Consider the following 25,223-nt stretch of genomic DNA (forward strand, 5'->3'; position numbering starts at 1 on the left):
TAAACCCACACAGAAAAAAAAAACAGGTGAAAAAAAAAAACCCTACAAGGCAAAGGCATAATGAGTTAGTATGCAGCACGTACTAGCTCATTATGAAAATACTTACCTCAGAACAAAGCCCCCCATATTGGTGCCCGGTCCACGCAGAGGGAGCTGACATCTTGCCCTCGGCGTTTTTTCCGGGTTGGCGGCTCTGGTGCTGTGAGTGGCCGGAGCCGAGATGACGTCACTCCCGCGCATGTGCGCGGGAGTTTTCTTCCCGGCAAGGTCCGGAAACGCTGCTGGACCTTCTACTGGGGCAGTCAGAGCGCATGCACCGCTGACGTCAGTGGCTTCATGCAAAGGGAGTATCTCCTAAACTGTACAGGTTTAGGAGATATTAATTTTACCTACAGGTAAACCTTTTTATATGCTTACCTGTAGGTAAAAGTGTAAAACTTGAGTATACAACCGCTTTAATCTACCTACAGTATATGATTTCGCATTTTTGATGGTATAAACATTGTATGTTGACATTGTTGACATTGTTACTAAAATATAAATTAACAATTAAAGGGGTTGTAAAGGTTTGTTTTTTATTTTCTAAATAGGTTACTTTAAGCTACTGCATTGTTGGGTCACTTACTGTTCCTTCAATTTCCCTTCTAAGGCTTCATTTCCATGGACGTTTTTATAGCCACTTTCTTTAGCCTTTTTTACAGCTTAAAAACGCCTGTCCATGTTTATTTATTTATTTATTTTTTGAGCGTTTTTGAGCGTTTTCACGAGTTTTTGAGCGTTTTTTAACGTCTGGCGTTTTTACAGCTCTACTCTGGAGCTTCAGAACGCCCTGCTCCTGCGTTTTTTTTACAGCTCAAAAACGCCTATGCCATTTGCAGCTCAAAAACGCCTATGTGGGCATGATGCCATAGAATAACATGGACAGGCGTTTTTAAGCTGTAAAAAACGCTCAGAAAGGTGGCTGTAAAAACGTCAGTGGAAATGAAGCCTAAATGTTTTTTTTTCTTTGTTTTCTTTGTCTAAATTTGTCATTTCCTGTTCCTCCTCTGTAAGCTTGCCCCCATAACCGGGCTGGTCTGGCTGGGGGTTAGTCAGCCAGAACAGCTTACTGAGGAGGAACAGGAAGTGAGAAATTCAGACAAAGAAAACAAAGAAAAAAAACATTTAGAAGGGAAATCAAAGGAAAAGGTAAGTGAACCAACAATGCACTAGCTTAAAGGAACCTATTTAGAAAATAAAAAATTAACCTTTACAACCTCTTTAAAAGGTTTTACATTTTCCATCATTTTATCTTTTTATTTGGATCTGACTACACGATCGTTGTTTGGGTGGAGTCCCCTGGATGCTCTGGAGCTGTTCCTGACGTGGTTCCTTTCTATAACCCCTAGCAGGACATATTCATCAAGCCTGTTTGATCCTGCGTAATAAAGGGTCCAGGCTCTCTGGTAAGAGTCCAACCAATCGTGGTGGTGGCGTGTTCACTTGGTGAATGGATTGGATAACCTTATCCACAGTTGAATAATGTAGTTTGCCATTTGACCATTATGGTCCATTTGAGAGACTGATTTTTCCGGACTATTTATTTATATATAATCTTTTTCAGTATTTTTACAGTATTATCAATCACTGTAGCGCAATACAACTTTATTTTGTTTCCTGTTTTTTGTGATAATATCTCACATTTGTGGTGCTGCTTTTTTTCCCACACTAAATCTTTTCAAATGCGCAGTATTATTTTTGTATTTAAATAAACCTAATGCCATTAGGCTAGGTTCACAAAGATGCAGTGCAAGTTGAATCCATTTTTCAGTGCAATTTTCTACTAGCAGCAGTCTGAGTTGATGCGGTTCAGAAGAGATTTGAATGCCTTTATTTTGATTTGGCTGCAATTTCTATCCTAGTCTCTGATCATCTCTCTCTCTCTCTCTCTCTCTCAACTCACTGGAATAGTGTTATTTTGGGCCAGATTACCTTTTTGGATGCAGTGTCAATTCAACTCTATGCACCTTAAAATCGCACCACAACGCACTAAACTCGCACAGGACCCTTTTTCAAATCAGAACAGATTTGAAATGCGCTGAAAGTCATGCTATTTCATTTTTTGTGGGAATCCATGTGTTCTGGAATGCATCTTAAATCGCATCAGTGTGAACAAGGGCTTACTTGCCCTTGAATTTATGTCAGATGGCTTAAAAGAGCCTATAAGGGAACGTTTGGATCATTCAGCTCCTAACTATAAAATGGTGAGTTTCCAGAAGCCACATTGACAATACAGTGGGACCTCGGTTTAAGAGTAACTTGGTTTGAGAGCGTTTTGATTTGCGAGCAACTTTTTTTTTAATTCTGACTCAGTTTGCGAGCAGAATTCAAGCTAAATAGGCCTGCAGTACCTCATTTGGCCTGAGGTACGGGACGCAGAAGCCGAGCAGAGCCGAAAATTGGCCTGCAGTAACTCATTTGGCCTGAGGTACAGGGGCGGAGGAGCCGAGAAAAGCCGAACATTGGCCTGCAGTACCTCATTTGGCCTAAGGTACGGGGTGCAGGAAACGAGCCAAAGTGTCCTCTGGCCTTTTCGGCCGTTTTCCGCGCTCTCTGGCGCCCCCACCTCTGGCCACATTCTGTATTCTCAAAGTACTTGCCTCCTAACTTACGGCGGCGTAGCGTAAATGCGGCGGGCGCAAGCGTGCCTAATTCAAAATAGGCTGAGGGGGCGTGTTTTTTGATAATTTTGTTTGACCTGACGTGATTGACGTTTTTTTGGAACGCCGCATGCGCCGTCCGCCTACATTACCCAGTGTGCATTGCGGCTAAGTACGCCGCACGGTCCTATTGATTTCGACGTGGACGTAAATTATGTAAATCCCTATTCACGGACGACTTACGCAAACAACGTAAAATTTTCGAATTTCGAAGCGGGAACGGCAGCCATACTTTAACATTGACTACGCCACCTAGGGGGCATCTTTATCTTTAGGCTACCTATCTCTTACGGAAACGGCGTATCTGTACTGCGTCGGCCGGGCGTACGTTCGTGAATAGGCATATCTAGTGATTTACATATTCTACGCCGACCGCAATGGAAGCGCCACCTAGCGGCCAGCCTAAATATTGCACCCTAAGATAGGACGCAAGCCGTTGTATCTTAGATAGGTTTAAGTGTATCTCTGTTTAAGAATACACTGGGCTCATTTCAATCTATTATAGATACTCTTTGTAGGCAAGTATCTGAGCTGGCAGCTTTGTCTTGCATGAAACCTTTTCTGATTTTGCATATAATGACAAAGTGGGGCTCAGACCACGAAACAGACCCCCCCCCTATATTGCAGCCTAAACAAGCTGCTTACAGTATATACTCTCCAACCACTGTACAAAATTTGTGGCTATCGTCTCTCAGATAAAACACTTGTTTTTGTGAGATAAGCCTGCATTGTCTCTTTTTATTTGCTGTTAATTCAAGTACTATCCTGATGCCAGCAAGTTTCAACCAAACACCAAAATAGTTTTTTTGATAGCAATTACAGATACAGGGATTGGAGGGAGTTCAAGAAATGTGGGTTGTGTCTTTGAAGACTATTCTGTAATAAAAAATGTATTCAACAATGTGCTACTGTAATAAAATAAAAAAACTCAAAAAATATACAATACTACTAAACTGTTTTTCCACCAGCCAATTTATGCAAAGATAAGGGCTGTAGCTTTATTTATTTGGGGGGGGGGGGGGGGGTTGGTCAAAGATACTAATAAATGTATGTGTTGCTGTCCATTTTATTTCTCTCCCACATACTTCAATCCACCTTCATTTCTACAATTTGTTTGTTTAATGTGCCCCTGCCATAAAACAGCATGTGAGCGGAAATGTCTAAACTTTTTAAAATGCTGTTTGCCTGGCTTTGTCTAGCTTGAGAACATCTGAATCATCAACCCAGCATGCAGTGGTGTATTATTTGCATTTCGGCAGTTTGATTTTCTCTTATTTTTAGTTTGTGTTATTTATTCTATGTTGCATTTTATTTGTATTGTTTTTTTTTTTTTTTAGAATGTAGTTTTAATTTGTTGTTTTTTTGGTGCTTATTGGAAATGTTGTTATGTCTTTGTTCTGTTCATTGTTGTGATCTTGTGTTGTCTTTGTTGAGTGTTGCAATAATTTCCCTTTGGGATTAATAAAATATTCTGAATTTGAATCTGATCCTAAGGGCCCTTTCAGACGGGCGGCTGTTTTGCCGCAGTAAAAAGCACCACAAATGTTTTGTGAAATTCAAGGCTCCAGGCACTGCGATTAGCTGCATTTGTACATTGCGATTGCATGCATTTACGTGCGTTTAATTGCCGCCACGTTTAGCTGCGGTATTCATTTCCATAGCAACCCTTTTTATTTTTTGTTGTTTTTGCTTGGGTCCCTTGAATTCTACCCATGATGCATTTCGGTCCTCTGCATTTCAAAACATCTATTTCCTGGCTCTTTTGTTCCCTGGCTGAGTGTGTGTTTGAGTTTGGAGTGAGAGGAGCGTTCTGTGTTTTGTCCTGAGATCTTTCAAGATGGATGCATGTATGGGTAGTTTGATGGCAATGCTCATCTTGCTATTCATGAAAATGAAGAAAAACACATCACTTCAAAGAAGCCTATTCTGCATTCACCTAACAACTGTACTCTACCTTTCTCCATCAGCTCATCCCCCACAGCTATTACCTTTTGTATCACTTGACCCTATCTCCTAGATTGTAAGCTCTAACGAGCAGGGCCCTCTGATTCCTCTTGCATTGAATTGTATTGTAACTGTACTGTCTGCTCTCATATTGTAAAGCGCTGCGCAAAATGTTTTGGTGCTATATAAATCCTGTATAACAATTCTGAATCTGAATCAACCCAGCATGCAACAAATGAGCATTAGAGAAAAGTTCGAAATCTCTGTGCTTTTTCTTGGTCAGTGACTCTGAGGCCGCGTACACACGGTCGGTCAAAACCGAAGGAAACGGACTGAAGGACTGTTTCATCGGTCCAAACCGATGGTGTGTGGGCCCCATCGGTCAGTTATCCTTCGGTCAAAAATTTTAGAACTTGCTTTAAAATTGAACCGATGGACGCCTAACCGATAGGTCAAAACAGACGGTTAGTATGCAAAAGCATCGGTTAAAAACCCGCGTATGCTCAGAATCAAGTCGACGCATGCTTGGAAACATTGAACTTCATTTTTCTCAGCACGTCGTTGTGTTTTACGTCACCGCGTTGGACTCGATCGGTTTTTTAACTGATGGTGTGTAGGCACATCAGACCAACAGTCAGTCCTTCGGACCGTTCTCATCGGATGGACTGATCGTGTGTACGCGGCCTAAAAGTTTTGCAGCCAATGCATCAGCAAGACAGTCAAGCAACTAGAATTTTCAAAAACAGGGTCCTATTATATTTCTCTCAGTATTTCTACATTAACCTTTTCTGTCTTAAAGGTCTGATTTTTTTTCTCATATGCTTAACCACTTCCCGACCGCCGCATGTATATGTACGTCCACAGAATGGCACGTATCGGCAAATGGGTGTACAGGTACGTCCTTGCCTTTCCGCGGGTCGGGGGTCCGATCGGGACCCCCCCGCTACATGCGGCGGTCGGATTCCCGCGGGGAGCGATCCGGGACGACGGTGCGATCGCTCCCCGGAGCTAAAGAACGGGGAGAGCCGTATGTAAACACGGCTTCCCCGTGCTTCACTGTGGCGGCTGCATCGATCAAGTAATCCCTTTTATAGGGAGACACGATCGATGACGTCAGTCCTACAGCCACACCCCCCTACCGTTGTAAACACACACTAGGTGAACACTAACTCCTACAGCGCCACCTGTGGTTAACTCCCAAACTGCAACTGTCATTTTCACAATAAGCAATGCAATTTAAATGCATTTTTTGCTGTGAAAATGACAATGGTCCCAAAAATGTGTCAAAATTGTCCGAAGTGTCCGCCATAATGTCGCAGTCACGAAAAAAATCGCTGATCGCCGCCATTAGTAGTAAAAAAAAAATAATTAATAAAAATGCAATAAAACTATCCCCTATTTTGTAAACGCTATAAATTTTGCACAAACCAATCAATAAACGCTTATTGCGATTTTTTTTACCAAAAATAGGTCGAAGAATACGTATCGGCCTAAACTGAGGAATTTTTTTTTATATGTGTTTTTGGGGGATATTTATTATAGCAAAAAGTAAAAAATATAGATTTTTTTTCAAAATTGTCGCTCTATTTTTGTTTACAGAGCAAAAAATAAAAACCGCAGAGGTGATAAAATACCACCAAAAGAAAGCTCTATTTGTGGGGAAAAAAGGACGCCAATTTTGTTTGGGAGCCACGTCGCACGATCGTGCAATTGTCTGTTAGCGACGCAGTGCCGAATCGCAAAACCTGGCCTGGGCATTTAGCTGCCTAAAGGTCCGAGGCTTAAGTGGTTAATTTGGATTTCACAGGATAAATAAATACCATATCAAAAAAGAAATTGCTCTTCCAGAAATAAATAAAATGAGAACACTGAGTTACGCCTTTCCTATTAAAGAGCAATATGTTCTGTACAGTTTCTGATAGCCAATGCATTACAATATTTTACTCTCCAGCATTTAAAAGAAAAATATTACCATAGTGGTATATTTCAGTAGAATACCCACAAGTTGTAGGTCTGTGGTAAGAAAAGTGGTACCCCACATATTTAAATGTACAATCCTCTGTAGGTCAAAAACGATGTTTCACATTCTATCATGTGCTCATATCATGTGACATCCTGAACCACAAGCCAGAAATCCTCAGCATCATATGCAAGATTCTGAGAAGATTGATGAGTGTTGGACAGAGAAATGTATGCAGTCACATCTGTATGTAACTGGTGAAATTAAAACCGTTATGGCATAACAGAATAGAAGAGGAATGGCGAGTCTAAATCCAGTGGTAATTGCTGGCAGTTACAAAATTCAGTGTCGAAATAAATTCATGTCTCCTCTCACTTCAATGGCCATAACACACAGCAATTATAATAACAGGAGAAAACCATGCCAGCACATTTACAAAACCAGCAGATGGAAAATTCATAGTAACTGGACACATAAATAAATATAAAGAAAGCTTTTTAAGATGCTATGGTGCACACCTACAGCCTCAGATTTTCAAATGGCTCTGATATGATATACTGGATTTGAAGACATAATACTGGCAGTAGCCTTAGTCATTTTGAAATAGAGATGTGCGTATCTTGGCTGCATTTTTACATTTTGAACCCATGAATGTCAAAAAGGTATAAGTATTCCTGAAACAAACAAGGTTGAGGTAGAATGTGACTTTTGTACTAAATGGCCTATACCAGTGATGGTGAACCTTGGCACCCCAGATGTTTTGGAACTGCCGTATTTTCAGACCATGAGATGCACCCTTTTCCTCCAAAATAATAGGGGAAAATGTCCCCCTGCCACTGCCGGCAAAAAAAAAATGCCCCCCACATGAAAACCCCCCCAACCTGTACTCCAGAGTCCCGCACGGATAAAGTATCCCAGTCAGTGCACACTCTCAGCCAGGGTCTGGGAGCCGGGACGTGTCTTGAGAGAAGGGGAAATCATGCCCACTGCCCCACTATGCAGAACGACATGCCGCCCAGACTGAGGTAGGACACTATTGTAAAGGGGAGAGTGGGGAGGAGTGTATGGCAGCCAAGGAGTGGATGGAAGGCTGTGAAGTCTCCTAATGCTGTGTTTGGAGGACAGGTGACAGCGCACTCTGCTGGGACTTGTAGTGCCCCTGTGGGGGGGGGGGCGAAATATGGCAACTTGCTCTGCTGGAACTTGTAGTGCCTCTGTGGGGGGGGGGGCTGAGATATGGCAACCTGCTCTGTTGGGACTTGTAGTGCCTCTGTGGGGGGGCTGAAATATGGCAACCTGCTCTGTTGGGACTTGTAGTGCCCCTGTGGGGGGGGGGGGGCGGCGAAATATGGCAACCTGCTCTGCTGGGACTTGTAGTGCCTCTGTGGTGGGGCTAAAATATGGCAACCTGCTCTGTTGGGACTTGTAGTGCCCCTGTGGGGGGGGGGGGGGGCGGCGAAATATGGCAACCTGCTCTGCTGGGACTTGTAGTGCCTCTGTGGGGAGGCTGAAATATGGCAACCTGCTCTGCTGGGACTTGTAGTGCCTCTGTGGTGGGGCTAAAATATGGCAACCTGCTCTGTTGGGACTTGTAGTGCCTCTGTGGGGGGGGGGCTGAAATATGGCAACCTGCTCTGCTGGGACTTGTTGTGCCTCTGTGGGGGACTGCAATATGCCAACCTTCTCTGCTGGGACTTGTAGTGCCTCCGTGGGGGACTTAAATATACCAACCTGCTCTGCTGGAACTTGTAGTGCCTCTGTGGGGGGGGGCTGAAATATGGCAACCTGCTCTGCTGGGACTTGTAGTACCTCTGTGGGGGGGCTGAAATATGGCAACCTGCTCTGTTGGGACTTGTAGTGCCTCTGTGGGGGACTGAAATATATCAACCTGCCCTGCTGGGACTTGTAGTGCCACAGGTCAGGCCGCAATAATGCCACAGGTCTGGCTGCATTATTGGCAATGGTCAGGCTGCATTTCTTTGTCACAGGTCAGGCTGCATTTCATGGGCACTGGTAAATATTTTAGTACACCATTTGGTTGAGAATATTTTTTTTCCTTGTTTTCCTCCTCTAAAACCTAGGTGCGCTTATGGTCAGGTGCGTCTTATAGAGCGAAAAATACGGTAAATTTCCCATAATGCTCAACTACACTGCAGAGTAGTTCCAAAACATCTGGGGTGGCGAGGTTCACTATCACTGGTCTATACACACAGGCACTCAGAAAAGCATTTCTTCACACGCTGTCACATTACAATGAAAGAAGATTGCAGCACCTATGGAACTGATGCTATAGTCTCTATTCTGTGTCCGGGCAAACCACAATTAGTAACTAGCCGATTGTGTACTCAACAGTGGCGGTGCGTCCATAAAGGGCGTAGGAGCACCGCCCCCCCTCTCCTGCTCGCCCCCCTCTCCTGTCACTCACCATAGATAGATTCATGCATTGCATAAATCTATGTATGGTCGCCGCTGCTGCCCCCTTTTCATGTGCCCTACCCCTTGTCGGGCTCCGGGCATATGCTTTTGTATGGAAGCATCTAATTAGAGCCGTAGGCTCTAATAGGCTTCCTGATTAGAGCAGTGGGCTCTAACAGGCTTCCAAAAGGGTAAGCAGCGGGCACAATGCTGTGTGTTCACTGCTTACTCAGTGGTGTGTTAGGGAAGCTTCCCTAACACTGACACGCCTCTCAGCCAATCAGGTTGCCGGGTATGTTACCGGTCACCTGATTGGCTGAAACGAAGACGGAAGATTAGAAAACATCGAGGAGCGAGGAGCATGGAGGACCGTGACCAGGGCCCCACTGAGACAGGTAAGTGCCGGGCGGGGATGCACAGTGGCAGCATTTGGTGGGCACAGTAGCGGCAATTGATGGGCACACTGGCAGCAGTTGATGGGCACAGTAGCTGCAGTTGATGGGCACAGTAGCAGCAGTTGATGGGCACAGTAGCAGCAGTTGATGGGCACACTGGCAGCAGTTGATGGGCACACTGGCAGCAGTTGATGCGGTCACATGCATTCACTAACAGAGTAATCTGCCATTGTTTCCAGCCACTAACATCAGAAACACCTGACATAACACATCTTTATTTCAGAGTAGGTTTGAATGAAGATGTAGGAAAAATGCCAGCTTGCCTCAAATGGTAAAAGTGAAACATCTGGTTTGCTCATTGCTCATACCATTTAAAAATGCTTATTCCTTCCATGGTACATACTAAATGTACACTGTATAAAGTAATTGTAAAGATTTTTCTTTTTCATAACAAACATGTTATGCTTTTGTGCTTTGTAATGGTTTTTAGCAGCCCTGCTCTTCCATTTCTAGGGACACCCGCTGGCGCTCCTGGCACCTTTTTCCTTGCAAATGCCAAATTGACACACACAGTGCAGCTTGGTCCTATCCCCCACTCCCTGGTCACAGTGGCGTCGCTATGACAATTACAGATACGCTGGGGTTGATTTACTAAAAGGCAAATGCAGTTGCTCCAGAGCTTAGTAAATGAGCAGAAGCTCTGCTGATTTCCACCATCCAATCATGTGTAAGCAAATTTTTTTTTTTTTCCTTGAACGTGATTGGGTACTCTGTGCAAAGTGATGCCTTACCTAATTTACCAAACTCTGGAGCAACTGCACTTGCAGAGGGTACTTTGCAAAGTGCACAGTCCATTTGCCTTTTCACCTCATTTAATAAGCATGGGAGCAACTGCTCTTGCAGAGTAAAACTGCACTCTGCAAAGTACACAGTCCATTTCCCTTTAGTAAATCAACCCCTCTGTGTTTGTGCCTCTTTCTCCAGCAGCTGAAAGCTGGTTTCTCCCCCTCTCCCTCCCACAAGCTTTAAGCTGCTGGGGGAGGAGACACAGACACAGTGGAGTTGATTTACTAAAGGCAGATAGACTGTGCAATTTGCAAAGTACAGTTGCTCCCTGCAAGGGCAGTTGCTCCAGAGCATTGTAAATGAGGTAAACATTCACGAGCAAGGAAGCAAAAGAATGCATTTTGCTTGCACATGATTGGATTCAATCTATGCATTAAGGTGAAAAAACATCTGATGATGCCGCCCCCCCCGAGCCCCCATTTTACTTACCTGACCCCTCAAAAATCCAGCGCTCGGTCCTGAGATCCTCTTCGCCGCTCAGGCTGGTCGCTGATTGGCTAGAGCGGATGGATTGAGAGCAGCTCAGCCATTGGCTGCCGCTGCTGTCAATCACATCCAGTGACGTGGCGCGCAGAGGGGCGGGGGCCGAGTGATACAGTGAGCGGCTATGGCCGTCCGCTATATCACGGGAGCGCGCCCGCATGGACTCATTACCATGCGAGTTCTCTCACATGAATGTGATGAGTTCATGCGGGGAGAACCAGAGACAGCTGCCGAGGGACCCCAGAAGACGTGGATCGGGGCCACTCTGTGCAAAACGAACTGCACAGTGGAGGCATTTAAATTGCATTGTTTATTGTGAAAATGACAGTTGCAGTTTGGGAGTTAACCACAGGGGGCGCTAAAGGAGTTATGCTTGACCTAGTGTGTGTTTACAACTGTAGGGGGGTGTGGCTGTAGGTCTGACATCATCGATCGTGTCTCCCTATAAAAGGGATGACACGATCGATGCAGCCGCCACAGTGAAGCACGGGGAAGCCGTGTTTACATACGGCTCTCCCTGTTCTTCAGCTCCAGGGAGCGATTGCGAGGGGGCGGCTAGAAACTAATAGCCGCGCCCTCATCCCGGGATCGCTCCCTGAGGCTTAGCGACCGCCGCATATACCGGGGGGGGTCCCGATCGGACCCCCGACCCGCGGAAAGGCAGCGACGTGCGGGCACGTCGTTCTGCCTGCCCGTGCCATTTTTACGACGTATATGTACATGCGGCGGTCGTTAAGCGGTTAATTATCCTCCTGTCCCACCACACCAATCCCCCTCCCTGTACTGCCCATATCTGATCCCCCCCTGTGTGCCCGGGCCCCCTCCCCCCCCCCCCCCACAGTGCAGTCGGCTTCACTTACCCACTGGCTGCTGCGGGCGGTTGGAGAGTGGGGGAAGGGGCCAGTAAATATATAATTTACCGGTCCCTTATTTTTCTGAATTGGACACAGTGAGTGATCAGTACACATTGCTCCCCTATCTATTCATAACTGTGTTTACTATGCTTCAGTTTATGAATGAACAGCAACCTCTGTCTCCTGTTCATTCACCTTCAGTGCAGCAGAGGGTACAGAAAAGGGAATTGAAGAATCGGTATCCTCAATTTCTTTCTCTGTCTCAAAGGTGAGATGTTAGGGGTCTGTTTAGACCCATACTATTTCAACCACTGCCCCCAACAGTGTTGCAAAAAAAGATTTGTAAAAAATAATTTAAAAATGTAAAAAATAAATAGAAATGATGTTTACAATTGTAAAAAATTGGAATAAAAATAATAAAAATAACTTTAAAAATGTTGTAATTCAGGGGGTTGGTGACATCATGTTTTACTGCAGCAGGTGACACCAACCCTAGTGATGCCACTGCCTGGTCACTGCATTTTATTGACAGCAGCAGAAACCAATGGCTCTCGCTGCTCTCATTGTCCAGTGAGGAGGGAGACAGAGAGAGCAGCGTGAGTTGCTTAAGAGTGCTATAAATAAATTTGCAACAAAGTACCAACAGATCCATAGCAATAGAATTAATACATATTTACATAGAAAAATACTCCAAAAATTATACACACTCATGTTAGCAAAATAATCTGTGATAAAGCAAAACCTGGCAATGTTATACCTCTCATAGACCAAATGGGGGGATAGATTCAGTTTAAGGTCCCTTTCACACGGTCGGGCCGTTCAGGTCCGCCTGTCAGTTTTTCCAGCGGACCTGAACGGCTCCATACATCTCTATGGAGCGTCGGATGTCAAAGGTGACATGTCCGCTGAAATCCGATCCGCTAAAATCAGATGGATGGCGATACGTTGCCATCCGTCTATGGTGGATCAGATCGGGTGAGATCTGATGAAAACGGACATGCTGTCTGTTTTCATCCGATCTCTCCATAGGAGACATCGGCTCTGGACAAGCCCCTCCCCGCTCAGTGAGCAGAGAGGGACCTGTCGTCCGCCAGCTCAGTGGAGATTTACGAAGAGATCTCCCACTGAGCTGGCGGACCGCAGCAAGCGGATCCATCTCCGTGTGGAAGGGGCCTAAGAAAGTGTTGTGACATCCATACTGATATATCATTTAGTAAATTAGTGATGCGCAAGGAGACTGGTGGGGTGAACTGAAGGGTATCAAGATAGATTTGGGTGTCGTCACCATAGACATTGGGCCAGATTCAGGTACGAGTTACGACGGCGTATCTGGAGATACGCCGTCGTAACTCGTAACTCTGAGTGTGCGGCATCGTATCTATGCGCCTGATTCTTAGAATCAGTTACGCATAGATTTCCCTAAGCTCCGACCGGCGTAAGTCTCTTATTTACGCTGGACGCTAGGTGGCGCTTCCGTATATATTTCCGCGTCGAATATGCAAATTAGGTAGATACGCTGATTCGGAAATGTACGTGCGCATTTTTTTACGTCGTTTACGTAAGGCTTTTTCCGGCGTATAGTTACCCCTGCTCTATGAAGCGTAGCCAATGTTAAGTATGGACGTCTGGCCAGCGTCAAATTTTTTACGTTTTACGATGTTTGCGTAAGTCGTTCGCGAATAGGGCTGTGCGTAAGTTACGTTCACGTCGAAAGCATTGACTATTTGCGGCGTAATTTGGAGCATGCACCCTGGGATACGTTCATGGACGGCGCATGCGCCGTTCGTAAAAAGCCTAATTTACGTGGGGTCACGAGTAATTAGCATAAAACACGCCCACCTCTTCCAGATTTGAATTAGGCGGGCTTACGCCGCCACAGTTACACTACGCCGCCGTAACTTACAGCGCAAGTTCTTTCTGAATACAGGACCTGCCGCTGTAAGTTACAATGGCGTGGTGTATCTGAGATACGCTATGCCCGTTGAAAGTTACGCTATTGTACCTGAATCTGGCCCATTGTATTTAAAAGTGAGGGAGGCTATCAGCTGATCCAGAAAAGAGGTGTAGATAGAGAATAGATGAAGTCCGAGGACGGAACGTAGGGGGAGTCTGAAGGAAAGAGGAGAGGAGGAGGGAGAGTTGTAAGTGACAATGAACTTGTGGTGAGATAGATAAAAGGAGAACCAACAAAAAGCAAAGTCATGGAAGCCAAGAGGATGGGGTTTGTAGGTGATTAATTGGGCATTAGCAAAAAGTTTAGCAACCTTCTCTTTGGTAACAGGGTTAAAAGAGGAAACATTTGTGTGTGGGTGGACATGGAATGTTAGGTGGGGAAGATATCTGCACAGAATAGATCCCATCACAAATTGCATCAATCTTATTTCTGAATTGATTGGCAAACTCCTGGGCAGTGAGTGAGCTAGTGGGTGGAGGTAGTGGAGGGAAAAATAGAGATTTAAAGGTAGAAAAGAGCTGATGGGGACTGCCTGAGAGAGCATTAATGAGAGAGATAAAATAGGTCTGTTTTACAGAGTGGAAGCAAGAATTGTATTTTTAGAGACCAGATTTTTATTGGGTAAAGTCATTCCTGGGACTTACAATGAACATTTACACCACAGACACTCAGAGTGAAGCTGTGTATTTTTAGACGCCTGGTGTTGTCTGTTTGCCAGAATTGTAGTGGTCTGGACTAATTTTGTGTGTAGTATAGAAGAGGAAATTAAAGTGATGAAGGTTTCTATGGGTAACTGATTTTTAAAACTTATATAAATGTCGCCAACCTTATATACACCTGTGAAAAAAAATGTATTTTTTGTCACAGCTGCCCCTCTAAGTGTGAAACACTCTATTAATCAAAACCAAACAATTAAAGTAGGCGCTATTCCTCTAAGGCTGCATTCACACCTGAGCGTTTTGTAGCCTGAAGCTATAAAACGCTAGAGGAGAAAAAATCCATTATTCTCTATGGAGATGGTTCACATATCCACTCCAAAACGCCTGAAGCAGAACGCCTGAAGCTCAAACAAGTTATCGACCCTTTTTTGTCGCACAAATTGGGCTGATTTGGGCATTTTTGAATGTTTGTATTCCCATAGAAACGCTTGATTTAAGCGTCTAGCGCGACAACGAGCGTTTCTAAGGGCGTTTTGTCACTTTAATCTGTTATGTGAAATAGAATATTGACCCAGGAAGAAGATAAAAAAAATCTACAAACATAGCAACAAATGATGAAAGAGATGAGCATTTTTCCTATTGGCTAAAATAAAAAACGACAAAGTTCAAAAACGTCAGACAACGCTGTATGCAAACGCACGAATACCTGTTAATACGCGCGACAAAACATGTGACAAAACGCCGGAAAAAAACAACCGAAAACGCTACGCTCAGGTGTGAATGCGGCCTAAATGTGCATTTGTGATCTATGTTAAACAAACATATACGTTCAACATAGATATCATCAACAAGCCATAAAAATATCAACCATTTTAAATTGAAAAACCTGTATAACAAAAATAATACTAAATCAATAAACAGGCTTATAAAAAAAAACATGAAAATAATTAATTAAAAATTAATATAAATAAACAAATGAAAAAATGAAAAAGCCACAAAAAGCAAGCCCTTGGGTTTAACAATACAGTTCAATGTTTAACCCTTGGTATACTTAATACAGTTCAATGTTTAACCCTCTGTATACTTCAAAAGAACAAAAACATACAGCGCACAAGGGTTAAGTGAATGTCACTTTATAGTCTGTAATGTGTGGAAAAACATATATGCATGAAAAATTGAAAAGTTGAAAAAAAATTTGAAAATTTTTTAAAAAAATGGAAGTAGCCACTAATAGCACACAGGAAAAAAGCACATTAAATTTTTTTAAAAATACTAATAACAATAGTCCGCATAACATAAGCAGCAGTTCACGTGGAGATGGTAGAGTGAAAACACATACACTTCGGGGGAGATGTTTAGGAGTGAATCCAAGTAGTGTGCATACACTTGTATGCAGAGGTAATGCAATACCTCAACAAAAGCAGCCGCTTCTACGTCTCAATGCAGGGAGATGGAATCCGTTGGTGGGATGATGACAGCCACACTGGGAGCAGATGTAGAAGTTATATCCATGCAGAGATGGATACTGCCGTTTAAAGACCACTAGCTCAGGGGCTGATGGAAAGGAAACCTTCCTCGCAAACAGAGATCTCCAGCGGCAGGGGAAGTCCTGGAGGGGAGCCACCAAGCCGGTTCAGTGACGCAGCCGCGTCACACGGGAGCGAGGAAAGGGGGATGGTAGCCTGATGGAGTCACACAGAAAGCAGGAGGTGTCCGGACTTTGATAAAGCGTCTTGGCACGCGAAACATGTCAGTCACGGCTCACCAGTACAATCTTTGATGCCCCTATATGTTTGCAGCAAGCACACTGCAGCTGATGTGTAGTGCCGACACTCGGGAAATCCTCTCAGTGACACTAGCGCCAGCATCTCTACTGCTCGTTTTCTGCCCACACTGATTGGTGCTTTGAGTCACCTGACGCTGGATCGAAGGTGTCCGGACACCTCCTGCTTTCTGTGTGACTCCATCAGGCTACCATCCCCCTTTCCTCGCTCCCGTGTGACGCGGCTGCGTCACTGAACCGGCTTGGTGGCTCCCCTCCAGGACTTCCCCTGCCGCTGGAGATCTCTGTTTGCGAGGAAGGTTTCCTTTCCATCAGCCCCTGAGCTAGTGGTCTTTAAACGGCAGTATCCATCTCTGCATGGATATAACTTCTACATCTGCTCCCAGTGTGGCTGTCATCATCCCACCAACGGATTCCATCTCCCTGCATTGAGACGTAGAAGCGGCTGCTTTTGTTGAGGTATTGCATTACCTCTGCATACAAGTGTATGCACACTACTTGGATTCACTCCTAAACATCTCCCCCGAAGTGTATGTGTTTTCACTCTACCATCTCCACGTGAACTGCTGCTTATGTTATGCGGACTATTGTTATTAGTATTTTTAAAAAAATTTAATGTGCTTTTTTCCTGTGTGCTATTAGTGGCTACTTCCATTTTTTTTAAAAAATTTTCAAATTTTTTTTCAACTTTTCAATTTTTCATGCATATATGTTTTTCCACACATTACAGACTATAAAGTGACATTCACTTAACCCTTGTGCGCTGTATGTTTTTGTTCTTTTGCTTTTTGCCCATGTCTCCTTAGTGGTTGACAGCTGCACGGATTGTGTTTTAGTGAAACTTCTTTAACCACTGACCACACTGTGGTTTACCGTCCTTATGGTGTAGCGCTTCATGCGGGTGTTTCTTTGTATACTCTGTATACTTCATCCTATCCACTGCGCTCTTGTGTGGGTGATTCTAGAAAATAACACAGAAAAAGTGCTCCACCGCTAGTGATGCTAAAAATGCACTTACCAGAGCCCTAATGCCCTGTACACACGATCGGTTCGTCTGATGAAAACGAACCGATGGAATTTTTCATCAGATATCCGATGAAGCTGACTTTCATCAGTCTTGCCTACATACCATCGGTTAATGATCCGATCGTGTCAAACGCGGTGACGTAAAACACAACCACGTGCTGAGAAAAATGAAGTTCAATGCTTCCGAGAATGTCGACTTGATTCTGAGCATGGGTGGATTTTTGACCAATGGATTTCCCCACAGACGATCGTTTTTTTTTCTATCGTTTTTTTAACCATAAGAAAAATTTAAAACAGGTTCTATTTTTTTTCACCGATGGGAAAAAAATTATGGGGCCCACACACGATCGGTTCGTCCGATGAAAACGGTCCATCGGTCCATTTTCATCAGACGAACCGATCGTGTGTACAGGGCATAAGGCCACCAGGACCAGTCAAGCCTTTAGTGATAATTTTGGCCCACTTTAATTGTTTGGTTTTGTTTTCTATAGTTAACTGTTTGGCGGTTGGAGGGATATGAGGTTGAAAACAGCAAGAGCGTGAAGCTAATAGGGTAGTGATCAGAGAGAGGAAAAAGGATTGTTGAAGAGCTTGCAAGGACTACAACAGTAGAAGAATACAAGGTCAAGGTCAAAAGAAGGGCATACGCTAATATGTTTAGAAGTAGCTAAAGTATTTACAATAACAGGGATGTTGAAGTCAACGAGAGAGATTGTGGGAATTTCAGAGGGGATAAAGTAAGGTAGCTAAACAGAGAAGTCATCACGCGACCTTCATGCCGGTCCAGGAGGCTGATCGATCACAGTAATTCCCAAAGCAACCAGAGAAAATAAACAATACTAGCCTCCTTAGCGGTATCCCTGAGTGTGACTCGGGGTGGTTTTTCCATGCTAGGATCGGTATCCCCGAGTCACGCTCAGGGTAGATGTGCAGAGCGTGCATCGGCATGGCGTGGCTTACCTTCTCGCAGCATCCACAGACAAAGTTATTTACCTTGTCCCTGGATCCTGCGATGCATCCCCGCTGTGTGAGCGAGCGCTGTCCTCGCTCGATTCACACAGTGCCCGTGTGCCGCCGATCTCCGTTCCCTGCGACGTTACGACGCACGGGGGCGGAGAATGGCGCCAAATTCAAAAAAGTAAACAAACACATTACAAACACATTACATACAGTATACTGTATGGGATGCCTACTAGACTCTTGTTTGGACAAATTTAAGTGAGTTATTCCTAAGAATTGCAGGCCTACAGTATAAAACGCCAAATTTCCTTGCAAAATAATGGTACCGCTTTTGGTACGTAATTCCAGACAGAATCATACCGCCAGGGAGGCTAGTTAGCTTCAAACAAGGCTATTCCAAACCCACCTCTCTTTGGTCTACTGGGTCTGGGAGGGTGAGTCCAGAAGAGGAAAGGAAGGGTCAGATTCTTTAAGCCAGGTTTCAGTAACACAAAAAGGTTGATTTACTATAACTGGAGAGTGCAAAATCTGGTGCAGCTCTGTACAGAAACCAATCAGCTTCCAGTTTTTTTTTTTTCTCAAAGCTTAATTGAACAAGCTAAAGTTAGAAGCTGATCAGCTACCATTCACAGCTACACCAGATTTTGCACTTTAGTAAATCAACCCCATTGGAGGTTAAAGGAGTTGGTGATAAAAAGGTCCTGGACAGAGGTGAGTTTGTTACAGACTGAACAAGCTACAGGGGTGGAAAACTTAGATGGAAACTGTGATCTAATGTTCATAGGCATTGTTCTAAAAATGATGTTACACATCACATGACTGGGAGGCAGGAGACACCTTTGAATATATCACTGCACCCAGCACTGAAAACTGTGTCAGAGTAGAAGCTTCTTTCATTGTATCTTCAACCTCTGTAAGGCCCCGTACACACGACCGAGTTTCTCGGCAGAATTCAGCCAGAAACTCGATCGGAGCCGTATTCTGCCGAGAAACCCGGTCGTGTGTACACTTTTGGCCGAGGAAACCGACGAGGATCTTGTCGGGCCAAATAGAGAACATGTTCTCTATTTCCTCGTTAGTCAATGAGGAAACTTGGCTCGCCGAGATCCTCGGCGGCTTCACAAGGAACTCGACGAGCAAAACGATGTGTTTTGCCCGTCGAGTTTCTCGGACGTGTGTACGAGGCCTCAGTCTTTAACTGCTGTTGCAACCCTAACAGCGTTTTATTGCTATTTTGTCCACATTGGAGATTTTTCTCTCTTCCTCTTTTCGTGACAACATTGTCACCAAAACAGGAAGTAAAAAGTAATGCATTTTTTTGGGGTCTTTTACATATGCCTGGAATTCAGCTTTAATTTCACTGGACACAAATGAGTTTGACTGCAGATTATTGGCCGTCATATTGTCAGCAAGCCTGTCGCTACAGGACAGGCAAAACAAAAAATTACTTGGGGCCCCGAGCTGGCCTGGGGCCCCAACTTCCCATTCCCAGGCTGTAGCGTGGCCGAGCTCCTCTTCCTTCCTCCTGGAGTCCTGTCAGTCCGTCAGGGTACCGCGCGTGGTACAGGAGATTCAGTTTCCTGTTCCCGGCCGGACTGACAGGAAGTGCACACTGAGTGGGCCCATAATGATAGAACACCGGACTGACAGGAGGAAGAGGAGCTCGGCCACACTACAGCGGCAGCCTACAGGGAAGTAGGGGAGGTGAGAATAGAAAAACATAGGGACTAGGGGGGAGGGGAGGAGTAAGAACATGGGTGTAAAAAATTTGTGTAGCGCTAACATAGGCTTTGCGTGCGGGGGGGGGTGCTTGGGGGCCCCCATTTTGCTGCTTGGGGCCCCCAAATTCCTTCAAACGGCCCTGATTGTCAGCAGTTTAAATATGCAATTATTGCCCTAAATCTTAATGTTTTTAAACAAAAGTCATTTTAGAGTGTAGCTGATATCAAGTACAGCAGAAACAGAGGATTGGAAATGGTGATTAAAGGAAAGTAGAAGACAAAGAGAGCATTGTGTAAACTCATGACACAAATATAGTGTAAGATGCTTCCCCTCCATGAAATCATGGGAAGTTTAACACAGCTGGGGCCTTATGTAGCATAGGGATACATATAAAAGAGCCTCTTTCAGTGTTCCCATTGCCCCCTGTGGTCTCTCTTTTTTTTCTCACTTATTTTAGAAGCATTGGATGTTTTTTATGGATATTTAGGCCTGGCCAATTATGTATAAAATTGAACTATAATGGAGAACCATCAAGGACCCTGCTACATGGATACCAGTGTTTGGGGGGTAGGCATACTTAAACAGACCATATACAACTAGATTGGACTGTATGAAACTAAAAGGTCAAACCCCCTGAATCACTGTCCCTTCACTTAATATATCACTTAATATGTCACACAGCCCACACATCCTCTTGCCTCTCCCATCAGCAGCAATAACTTTTACTCTGGAAGGCTCAGTAGATTGATACCGGTCCGCCTGAGCTTTTTTTTGGCTTAAAATGTACCTAAAGCCAAAACGTTTTTGCACTCTCCAGTTTTAGAAAATTAACCCCAAAGTGACAGGAGCGGTCACTAAAACAATACTAGTGGGAAATCTAATGGGTACACTTGTTGCAGTGACAACTGTCTAAGGTGGGCCAAAGACAGATCGATTTTCTTTCCTGCAGCCACGGGTTGAAACCTTGATTTCCCCATTACTGCGTACCGACGGTCGCATACATCGCGTCACGAGTAGCCGAAAGAAGCTGAACGTCGGTGCGGCTCTATACGGCGCCTGCGCACCGACGTTCGGCTACTTTTGGAATAACGTGTGACGCGATGTATGCGACCGTCGGAAGCCTGGCAATCAAATAGGAACACCCAGTCCCGCAGCCCATACCCGGAAGCGGCGGAGAAGATCGCTCTCTAAAACGGTAAGTACTGCTTCGATTTAAAAAAAACTATCCAATTCCCCTTGACAAAATGAGCATCAATCTAATGTTAAAAATTTAGTTTTCGGGTGAACCTCCACTTTAAGGCTCCATTCACACTTGTACATCTCCAACGTTGCGCCGACTTTGGAGTGCAACTTTGGATGGATGCAACTTGGATACGACTTTGGCTTTGACCAGTGATAATGGACATTTTTTGCACACAAGTTGAATTGTATAACATTCAGGTATGACTTTCATTCAACTTCTAAAAGTTAACACAGGTGAAGTCTATGGCCCTCAAGTTGCATAAAAGTCAGACCAAAGTAGTGCATGAACTACTTTGAAGTTGCTGCAACTTTAAGTTGTGCATATACTGTATGAATGGGTATCATTGTAAAACATGGGGAACGACTTGTCATGAGACTTTGATGTCCAAAGTTGCATGACAAGTCACACAAGTTTCAATTCTGCCTTACATGCGGAACAAGAATGCATGAAAAATGTATCCTTTAAATCCTATGGAACTGTTCACACCAATACACTGTGCGCTTTTAAAAGTCCTGCATGCTGCATTTTTGGAGCAAAGTAAAAAGCACTCCAAAAACGCACCTCCCCATTGAAATGAATGGAAAATGCATCAAAAATGCATATGCATTTTTACTGCATTTTGCGGTAGATGGGTATATATGGACACAAGTCAATTTACACCTGTCGCTCCACAGGAGTGAATGGATCATCCAATTAGGTTCACCTGAATAGCTGACAGGCGAACCTGATCAGAACGATTGTGTGAAAGGGGCCTAGAACGCAACCTGTTGGCTTTCCAATCCCTTTTTTCATACCACTTTAACAATGAAAAATTTGACTCACAGCTAACTTCCTTCCATATCATATCATATTACTCTTTCTTTCTTTCTTTATTTCTCTCTCTCTCTCTTTCTTTTTCTTTCTATCTCTCTTTCTTTCTGTTCTCTCTCTCTCTCTTTCTTTTTTTTCTTATTCTTTCTTTCTTTCTTTCTTTCTTTCTTTCTTTCTCTTTCTTTCTCTCTTCTTCTCGCTCTATCTCCTCCTCTCCTTCTCTCTCTCTCTCTCTTTCTCTTCTTCTCTCTCTCATTTCTCTTTGTTTCTCTCTCTCCCCCCTCTCCCCTCTCTCTCTCTCTCTCTCCTCAATCTCCTTCCCCTTATCCTCTTTCTCTCTCTCCCTTTCTCCCTCCTTCTCTCCCTCTCTCTCTACCTCTCTATATCCCTCCCATACTCTCCGTCTCCCCCTTCTCTCTCTCCCTTCTCCCCCTCTCTCTCTTTCTCTGTTTTACTATCTTTCTTTATCTCTTTTGTTCTTTCTCTTCTTTTTCTTCTCTCTCTCTCTCTCTCTCTCTCTCTCTCTCTCTCTCTCTCTCGTTTCTCTTTGTTTCTCTCTCTCCCCCCTCTCCCCTCTCTCTCCTCAATCTCCTTCCCCCTCTCTTTCTCCCTATATCCCTCCTTCTCTTCCCCCCTCTCTCTCTCTCTCTCTCTCTCTACCTCTCTATATCCCTCCCATACTCTCCATCTCCCCCTTCTCTCTCTATCTTCTCCCCTCTCTCTCTTTCTCTCTTTTTCTTTCTTTCTTTTTCTCTTTCGTTCTCTCTCTCTCTCTCTCTCTCTCTCTCTTTTTTTCCTTTCTTTCTTTCCTTATATATATATATATATATATATATATATATATATATATATATATATATATATAAAATAGGTGCCAGGGTTCTTTCCTCCATCCATGCAACCCTCGGATTATTAGTTGCTGTCCTTGATTGGTTCTGGGGAGACCCATGTCCCTGAACTTGGGGAGACTGTTATGTGCAGTCACGCTTTTTGGTAAGCAGGCAACTACACTATTGGGTGTTTGAAGACACGTTTTTTTTTTATTTTGAAAGATCGCCTTTAATATGGACTTTTCTTAATAGAATCCGGATGGGACTCTTCTTTATTTTTTTCTCCACAACACTCGTTTTTTTTTTTTTTTCTGTTTTTATTATTACAATATAGTATCACTTTATTTGTACATTTATTTGTTGATCGCTGTGTTTGTAAATTTTTAACCATGGTCATATATTTTACTTATTTCATTATTTATTTGTTCTTTTATGTGCCAATAATTTTTTTCACTTTAGCGCTGCACTTTTTTGAATGGTTATCTATATTTAATTTTTTTTGTACCAAACTTAGGTGCTAGCTGCTTCTTTCACAAATTGTTCACCCTTTATTACACACAATTATCAATCACTACATAGCGCAGCGTCAGCCCTAGGGCTTTCTTTTTATATATATGTATATATATATATATATATATATATATATATATATATACGGTTAATACTGTACATACTTAGGAGCACTTCCTAGTTCCTAAATATATACAGTACATCTATACAAATCACAGTTTGCTTACAGAAGAATCACATCAAACCTATACTACTTTTGAATGACACAAATGAGCTTTTATTCAAATACGATGTCACTGCTTTCTGTAAAGCATTGTGATTAAATATTTATAGTGGTAATAGACCTTTCCTGAACTTTTTTTTTATTATTGTGTATAGAGGAAGATGGCGTGACTTTAGGGACAAATGCCTGTTCCATGGTAAAACATCTGCCTGACCTCTTATGCACTCACGGGAGTAGTGGAAATTGGATACACACATACAGTACACACACACACACATGCACAATGAGATCAGCATAGCAGAGGGAGGATGCTTCGATCTCAGTATGCTGCATCAGTTATTAACCTCTTCAGAGCCTAAAGATGATAGCATTGTTAGGTGTCTTAAGGCCTTAATAATCTGTACTCACTTGTCCAGCACAAAGTACAGGTCAAAGGCTCCTTGACAGTTAGGCTCTTCAGCCATAAGGGGAGGACTACAAGACAGTAGAAGCAGTATCGGAGATAGCATCCTCCAGAGCCTTAGGAGCTCCCCAGTCCTGCATCTCTTCATTGTTTTTCCTTTATCTTCTCACACGGGCGGGGATCCTTTAGTACTGCAATAAGTGAAAAAAGAAAAACAGCCTTAGGAACAGTCTTCTGAGTTCTTCCTTTCTGCAGAAGCGTTTCTCTCTTACTCACACATCTGACACACACACACACACACAGACTAATAACCCTCGTCCTCTAAGCTTCCATATGTCCCTCCAGCCTTTTCTCTCTTTCCCCCCTTTCTTTCCTGCTTCTCATTCTGCTTTGTACCGTCTCTTTTTCCCTGCTGTGCGTTTCAGCCAGAGGTCTTCGGATGACAACAGAGCTCTCTGGTGTGTCAGTTTCCTGCTCAGTGTTCCTTTTCAATCCTTGCCACAAGTTTGACTTTTTGTGTGTCAGTAGTTGGATGATTTCCCCTGTTCTTTTTTTTTTTTTGCAGTTGGTGACGGTTAGTCCCCCCCCTTGTCTCTCTCACCTTATATAGAAAGAGGCAATCCGGTGGTTTGCTTCCTGCAGCTGTGAGTGATCTGATAGGAGTACAGTGCTGAGTGTATGACTGGGAGGGGTGGGAGTAGTCTGCTAACAGCACGCTTAAAGTACCCAAAACTTTACACACACAATTCTAGCTCTGCTCAGTTACAACACTAAGACTGGCTTAGCGGCTAACCTCATGCAAAATCACTGCTCACAGAAGTCTGTTCGGTATTACATTATTACAACAACAATAAGTCAGCTGAATGCTTATACAGTTTGTGACACACAAAATTAGTAAAAACTTAATTCCTATAAACAAAATTAATTCCTATTTTTTTTTTTTTCCTCTTACCTGCCCACAGCATTTCTACCATGTGCTTTCACATCACATTGTCCATGTGCAGCCTGCAGACCCCAGTGTTTCTTGAAGACGCTGCTAGGTCCTGGCCAAGCCAAAGTTAGGAGGATAGCAGGAAGTGAGGTGGCCAGGGAGGGACAAATAGTCCATCATTTAGATCCACTTAAAAAAAAAATAACAAAAGCTAGATATTGCAAAAATGGAAAAATGAAGAATTACACTTCTCTAAGACCCCTTTCACATTGAGGAGTTTTTCAGGCGGTACAGCGCTAAAAATAGCGCTGCTATCCCACCTGAAAAACTCCTTCACTGCAGACTCAATGTGAAAGCCCGAGGGCTTTCACACTGAGGCGGTGCGCTGGCGGGAGACAAAAAAATCTCCTGTCAGCAGCATCTTTGGAGCGGTGAGAGGAGCAGCATGTATACCACTCCTTCACCGCTCCTTACCATTGAAAACAATCGGAAACCGCGGCAATACCGCCCGCAATGCGCCTCTATAGATCCATTTTTTAAGTTTATTAAAAGTCAGCAGCTACAAAAAGTGTA

At 43.8% G+C, this 25,223-nt stretch overlaps 1 protein-coding gene across 4 annotated transcripts in view; it reads right to left on the reverse strand.

Moving 5' to 3' along the window:
- ANTXR2 (ANTXR cell adhesion molecule 2) overlaps positions 1–24,753 on the reverse strand; it is a 362,866-nt gene extending 338,113 nt beyond the window's left edge. The window contains exons 1-2 of one of the 4 annotated variants that reach the window (XM_040325040.1): positions 24,672–24,753; positions 23,725–23,910 (exon numbers count right to left, since the gene is read on the reverse strand). In XM_040325040.1, coding sequence (XP_040180974.1) covers positions 23,725–23,867 — 143 coding nt within the window. In that variant the 5' untranslated portion in view covers positions 23,868–23,910; positions 24,672–24,753. The other 3 variants (XM_040325021.1, XM_040325013.1, XM_040325030.1) reach the window with 3 other exon arrangements.
- Positions 24,754–25,223: the final 470 nt, after the last annotated feature.

Source organism: Rana temporaria, chromosome 1 (assembly GCF_905171775.1).
Source record: "Rana temporaria chromosome 1, aRanTem1.1, whole genome shotgun sequence".
Taxonomy (NCBI): Eukaryota; Metazoa; Chordata; class Amphibia; order Anura; family Ranidae; genus Rana; species Rana temporaria.